Here is a 7,065-nt window from a genome sequence, read left to right as displayed (position 1 = left end):
AAGAAAATGATCAGGTGTTTGATTTTCCTTTCATTGCTGCTTCAAGTAAGCTATGCACAAAAAGTACCTCAACCAGATCCATCAACCACAGGAGATGCTCCTAAAAAATGGCTAACTTTGAATGGTAACAAGGATTTTAATCTTCTCCTTTCTTTCCACTCTTCTTTAACTTTGATTTTTCTTTGTTCAAATCAGTCCTACCATGATCAACACAATAAAATCTCTGTCTATTAACATATGTTGATCTTGATCAAGATAATTTACCAACATGGTTCAAATTTGGTTTGTAGGAGGACAGCCAGAGATCATAGCTCGGGGCGGATTCTCAGGGATTTTCCCTGAATCCAGCGCACCTGCAAATCAGATGGCATTAGACACCAGTTTGTCAGACACGGTATTGTTGTGCAATCTGCAACTTACCCAAGACGGATTTGGAATTTGCTTGCCTGATATCAGGCTCGATAACACAACCACCGCGCCCATGGTGTTTCCCAAAGGCAAGAAGACATACAAAGTTAATGGACAAGATGTTCATGGCTGGTTTGCTTTGGATTATCCAATTGACCAGTTACTTGGCAGTGTAAATTGTAAGTCTAAAAAGGACCTAAATGTTAAGTTTTTGTTCCTATTCTCGTGATGATTCTATGATAACATTCTAATATTACATAATAGTTCAGTGAGTTAATATATATTTTGTATGACTCAGTAATTCAAAACATTTTCTCGAGACCGAGTCTCTTTGACGGCCTATTGCCAATTTCAAGTGTTGAGGATGCTGTAGGAGTTAGACCTAAAAAGTTCTGGCTGAGTGTTCAGGTCTCTTTCTATATCTCTCGTTCCTTGATTTCAAACCTACCGACACTAGCATTGTTATGGTGACATGGGTCAATTATATATCTACTCTATGTTGCAGAATAATGCATTTTATGCCGAACACAAGCTCAGCGTAGCAGCATATCTACAAACTGCAAATAGAGTTATTATAAATTATATTTCATCACCTGAGATTGGTTTCTTGAAGAGCATCAGTGGGCAGATAAACAAAGGTAGGACGAAGCTGATCTTCGAGTTCAAAGAACTTGATGCCACTGAGCCAACAATCAACAAGAAATACAGTGCAATTTTGCAGGATCTTGCAAGTATCAAGGTCTTTGCATCCGGGATACTTGTCCCGAAGGAATACATATGGCCTGTTGATGCGAATAGATATCTGAAACCAGCCACAACTTTGGTAGCAGATGCTCATAAACTTGGACTAGAAGTGTATGCATCTGGTTTTGCAAATGACAAGCAAGCGAGTTATAATTATAGTTATAATCCTGTGGCTGAGTACTTGCAGTTCATCGATACTTCCCAATTCGCTGTTGATGGTTTGGTTACGGACTTTCCTCCTACAGCATCAGAAGCTGTTGGTAAGGCCATTAATTCTCATGTCATCCCCCTGAGTTCATTAAATGGCACTAAGCTAGAGCATATAAAACATGTGTGTATATATATATATGCCTTTGATTCTGATATGACCTCCAAATGCTCTTTGATTGTGCAGCATGTTTTGCTCAACAGAACCCGAAGAATCGCAAACAAGGTAAGCATTTCCTGTTGAGGAGTAAAAATTTTAAGCAGGACAAATAGAAAGACATAACCCTCATGTTTTATTCTCCAGGACAAGCTTTGATCATAACCCATAATGGAGCTAGTGGAGTTTACCCTGGCAGCACTGATCTTGCATATCAACAAGCAGTGAACGATGGAGCTGACATAATAGATTGCTCAGTCCAGATGTCAAAAGATGGCGTAGCCTTCTGTTCAGATTCTGCAGACCTCATGGCTAGCACCACAGCCATGACTATGTTCATGTCTCGTGCTGCTAGCATACCTGAAATTCAGAATAACAGTGGAATCTATTCTTTTGATCTAACATGGAGCGAAATCCAATCCGTGAAACGTAATCTTCTTCAATTACATCTCCTCATCAAGTAATCTCCTACTGTTCTTGCTAACTATATAGTAAATATCTTGTTTCAGCTCAAATTCAAAGCCCCTTTGGAAATTCTGCTGGATTCCTGAGAAACCCGGCAAACAAAAACGTTGGTAAATTACTGACTTTCAGCGAGTTCTTGGAGTTTGCCAAGACAAAGGCAGTCACTGGAATATTCATCAACATAGAGGTAAGCATTAAGCAATACGCAATAAGCAATCCCATTTTGTCATATCATTCAACCCAACACAACAACAATAATAGTGTCTCAATGTCACAGAATGCTGCTTACCTAGCATCAAAGAAAGGCCTTGGTATTGTAGATGCTGTCAAAACTGCCTTAAGCAATGCTACATTCGACAAGCAATCGACGCAGAAGGTCTTGATCCAATCCGATGATAGCTCAGTGTTGTCTAGCTTCCAGGATATCCCAGCTTACACAAGAGTCCTCAACATTCAGAAAGAGATAAGCAGTGCTCCTAAACAAGTAGTGGAAGAAATAAAAAAGGTTGCTAATGCAGTTACAGTCCCTAGACCCACACTCATTACAGTCTCAAATGGCTTCGCCACAGCTCAAACCAAGGTGGTGGAAGAATTACACGCTGCAAATGTATCAGTCTTTGTCTCGGTCATGAGAAACGAATATGTCGCCATAGCTTTTGATTACTTCTCAGACCCAATTGTGGAGCTTGCAACTTTCATTGCAGGGGTTGGAATTGATGGAGTCATTACAGATTACCCAGCAACAGCTGTTCAATACATGAGTAAGAGCTAAAACTGAGATACCATTAAGCCAAAACCTCTAAAAAATCAAAATTTGTGACAAATTTATGGTGGGTTTTGCAGAGAGTCCATGTTCAAACTTGAATTCGAACTTGAGTTATTCAATCTTACCGGCTCAACCTGGTGGTCTGATGAGTGTAGCTGACCCACAAGCACTGCCACCAGCAGCAGCACCCAACCCGGCTCTTACTCCTGCGGATGTGATTGACCCACCGCTTCCTCCGGTTGCTGACGTACCCAAACCGAACTCAACAGCTGCTGATGGACCGGCGGCAGATGCAGCTGCAGAGGGGCCTGGTTCAAGCGGTGTGGCAAATGGTGTCGACATTGTTCTTCTTCTGAGTCTGGTGTCCATCGTGGTGGTCGGCCTCCTGTTTTAAGAGTGGTTGCCATGTCAAATTTCTTAGTAGTATATAACCTCACTAATGTTTACCCAAGTTATTGCAATTGCCATAGCAGAAACCAAGCATAGCAAACGAATTGGGATTAGTTAAATTCTAAGTGTTTGATTTGGAGTTGGGTACTGATAATTCACATTTTCTTCCTAGATTAAGCATGGATTAATCTTCTCTGAACATGTAAATTTTGGTATTATAAATCAATTTTAATACGTTTTCAGTCTGGTTTTCAAATTACCACCATGTTTAGGTCATCTCATGGTTAAGAATCTCAAACTCAATGGTTGCTCAAGCACACGTTAAAGATCGTTAATCATGTGACTGCCCTGTTCGTCCCAATTTTAGAACAATTAAAATACAGAAAACTTCTCTTTCTTTTTGTCTTTCTGGAATAATGGAGGAGAAAGAGATTGGGGATGAGGAGTAACAGGGCTCAGATTCGCCTGTGATGGTAACAAAAGGGCAGGACAAAGTAATCCGCCATGGCTGCAACATCGAAGCAACCTTGTGGAGGAAAGAGGACATAACAGTCATTTCACACGCGCAAGAATAAGACGACAAAGTTGCCCAGCCAATAAAACGGCACCGTTCCCGCCCAAATGCTTGACTCACAGTATGAAAACATCGTCACAGCCTCTCTGTCGAAGAAGAAGAAGAAGAAGAAGAAGTCGAACAAGAAGATTATTATTATATATATATATACATACGTACACACACACAGATCCAGAGGACCAATGATACGTATTCAGATCTAAAGATCAATAGATAGCCAGAGAGAGAGAGAGAGATAGAGAGTGGTTGTTGTTGAAGATAGATAATGGAGAAATCATTGGCTCCGCAGACATTCAAAGAGAGGAGGCAACAACCCTTCCTCCACTATCTCTCTGAGAGCAAAACCTCATTCTGAAAAGAAACAGTCCGATCTGTTGACCTAATTCGATAAATACAGTAGGTTTGGGAGAGAAGGGTATGGTTGTAATACCGACGCCGTGTCGAGGGCTTTTTCGTCAATTCGAGACGACACCCGAACCTCAATGCGCTGCGTTTTGAAAAGACGTGGGTCGGAAGAGATGCATTTGGTAGGTTAAATTATAATTTCAGTGTTCTAATATTCTTGGCTGTGGTAACAAGTAAATAATTGTACAGTTATTTTAGTTCTAATTATTAAATTGCAAATTACATATACATTCAATTTAAAACATTGAAATATAATTTGTCACGGGTATATTATAAGTTTACCTTATAATAATAGATTTAATAAAATTATATTATTCTAAATTTTTTCAAACCTGTTATATGGAGATTAAATCTTATAAATGAGGTAATAAAATTTGTAACTTCATAAATATATTATTAGTAAACATATAATACTAAATATATTGATGAAAGTAAAATAAAATATTTTTTAATTATAAAATTCTTTTAAATTAATATATTAAATTTTTTTATGATTTTCTATTTTATCGTACTAATTTTTACTCTACCTTCCCCGAGCTCGAGCTAATTCTCTCTGGAACTCCATTTAAAACTTTAAAACATTTCACGGATTCCTTCCGATCTTATTTTCGAATTTCGATAGAAATAGTATAAAGAAAATTTCTATTTGATGTAGTTATTTTATGATTAAGAAGCAACTACTTCTTGTACGGATTGTATATGAATATATTATAACCATAGAATACTCCATCACTGCGAATTACTACATTTATTCGAGTGATCCACAAACCACAAAAGTCTCTATTTTTCCTACCTCTATCCCGATGAGCCAAAACCGAAGCTCTTACTCTCTATTTAGTAATAGTTCGAGTAAGTCCTGAATGAGCCTCTTGAAAGCTTGATGCAAATAAACGAATTTTTGTTCTACGTCTTCGAGTTATATATCGAGGTTTAATTCTGATCATTGAATAAATGAAACTTTGATGAATAACTAATTCTAAATTTGACCCGACCATGAGGCCCACTAAGACCAGGTGTATGTAACTCGTCAGTTGGCCCAGGCTCATTCCGCCATAGGCCCGGCCCATTGGCCACCCCCAACCCCCCCCCATGTTGCCGCACGGGGTTTCTCTCGCTTTGGGCTTGGCATAGCGGGCCCCAGCAGGAGGCCCGCACGATGGTGACAGCATCTGCTGGGAGGCCCGCACGATGGTGACCGCATCTGCTGGCATGTGATGTTCGGACATAGAATCGAGTCCTTGTGAATGGGAAGAGCCACGAGCCCTCTCCCGTTGCAGTTGCCGGACCACCCATCCCTTCCTTGCCCTTCGCCCGGCCCGGACGGTCCCAATCTCGCACCCAAGGTTCCGCCTCAATGGAACCTTGACCACACACGATGATCAGAGGTCGATCAGGTACCACCTAGGGCGCGGGAGGAATAAACCGGCGATAGGACGCTCTTATCTTAGGTCCTTTTTTCAGTGCAATATGGGAAAACGCCCTCTTTTTGTCATCTCTGCAGCTTTCCAGATTTTGTATTGAACGATGCGGAGCAGGCACGGAGAGAAAGAAGTGTGGAGGAGAAGCAGCCGGGTTCGGGAAAAAGTTGCCCACTTGAAAGAAAGGGCGGGCACTCTCGTCTTTCATCCCCCACTATACTATTGATCCCAAAGAAAACCCCATATGGATTGTTCTTCGCTGTAATTGCAATGCGTTAATTTTGGGGAATCTGAAATAGTTAATTGAATCAATTATAATTACTTAAGAATTTTTAGAAGTATTTTTTTTTTCTGGGTTAGGAATCAGAAATTTCAGTGACCCTTGCCGTGCAGAGATCCAGAAAATGCCATTTTCAATCTCTTTCAATCTCATCTGGCCAAAAATTCAAAATCCTTTTGGTTTTTCTTCATTATTACTTCACAGAAATACCGGAATTGATAATAAAATACCAGCAGAGAAGCAGGGGTTATGGTCAGTGGAGGCTCAGATTCGCCTTTTATCAGACAGATGGAGATCATGTTCCGTCATCCATGGCTGCAACAACAGGAAGACCAGAATTTAGTTCAGATCCCGTTGTTACCCCGCCAGGAAACGAAGTCTTCTCCCTCAACGTCTGATTTACTTCGAAAATATCATCACAGCCTCATCGCATTCGGTTTTATCCCACAAAGAAGAGGAAGAAGAAGAAGAAGAAGAAGAGGAAGAAGAAAATGGAATTGGGAGATCATTGCCGTTGATGAAGTTACGATGAAGATGATGATCAAGAAAGCAGAAGAGAAACAAAGCAAGCCGTGTATATATATATATGTATGCATGTGTGTATGAAGGGCTGTTGCTTACGACGGAGAGAGAAAGTGAAATCATCGGCTCCGCAGTCGATCAGAGAGAGCGGGGCAACCACCCTTCATGAAACCTTACCAATCTCTCTGAGAGCAAAGCCTCATTCTTAAACTAATGAGTCTTAAAACCCTAATCCCCCACCGTCACTCCAATTTATACTGCTCTATTTTGTCGTCTTCTTCTCTCTCCTCTATTTCCTAATTTACCCTTACCCTCTCTATCCCTGGGATCCTCATGGAAGGGGTATTTTCGTCTTTTCATCACACGGAAAATGAAACTCATTCTACGCCGGCAATGTTTTTAGTAAAATTAATTATTTTTCTTTAGCTTTAAAAATTTTATTTTTATTTAATTAAAAAATTAAATTATTATATAATATTCGTTCATTTATTAAAAACTAATTTAATTTATTCATTATAATCCCACAAAATATATTATTAATTTTATTTAATTAATTATTATAAATTAATCATTATTAATAAATTTTATATTATTAATAAAAATATAATAATATTTTTTTTCCTTATAAAAATTTATATACTTCAATCAATTTGTACATTTTTATATATTTTTATTAAAAAATTATGTTATAATTAATATATATATATATATATATATATACCAACTATA

General features: G+C 38.9%; 1 protein-coding gene across 1 annotated transcript; it reads left to right on the top strand.

The window, feature by feature from the left end:
• LOC110815750 (glycerophosphodiester phosphodiesterase GDPDL7) lies at positions 1-3,379 on the top strand. Its single transcript, XM_088207546.1, has 9 exons — positions 1-124; positions 291-587; positions 707-816; positions 914-1,412; positions 1,547-1,585; positions 1,664-1,945; positions 2,026-2,168; positions 2,259-2,742; positions 2,825-3,379. The coding sequence occupies exons 1-9, from the start codon at positions 7-9 to the stop codon at positions 3,139-3,141; spliced, it is 2,289 nt and encodes a 762-aa protein (XP_088063672.1). The 5' UTR covers positions 1-6; the 3' UTR covers positions 3,142-3,379.
• The last annotated feature ends 3,686 nt before the right edge of the window (positions 3,380-7,065 follow it).

The sequence above is a fragment of the Carica papaya genome, chromosome 7, assembly GCF_054855325.1.
Source record: "Carica papaya isolate Zhongbai chromosome 7, ASM5485532v1, whole genome shotgun sequence".
In the NCBI taxonomy this organism is placed as follows: domain Eukaryota; kingdom Viridiplantae; phylum Streptophyta; class Magnoliopsida; order Brassicales; family Caricaceae; genus Carica; species Carica papaya.
The sequence above is the reverse complement of the archived record's forward strand: the minus strand, read 5'-3'. Positions and strand labels throughout refer to the sequence as shown.

Bases quoted from the DNA above. Each gene is read 5' to 3' on its own strand.
- LOC110815750 (XM_088207546.1), top strand. From the start codon at position 7: ATGATCAGGTGTTTGATTTTCCTTTCATTGCTGCTTCAAGTAAGCTAT. The intron at 125-290 runs GTAACAAGGATT...TTTGGTTTGTAG, and splicing joins AAAATGGCTAACTTTGAATG to GAGGACAGCCAGAGATCATA. The intron at 1,946-2,025 runs GTAATCTTCTTC...ATCTTGTTTCAG, and splicing joins CGAAATCCAATCCGTGAAAC to CTCAAATTCAAAGCCCCTTT.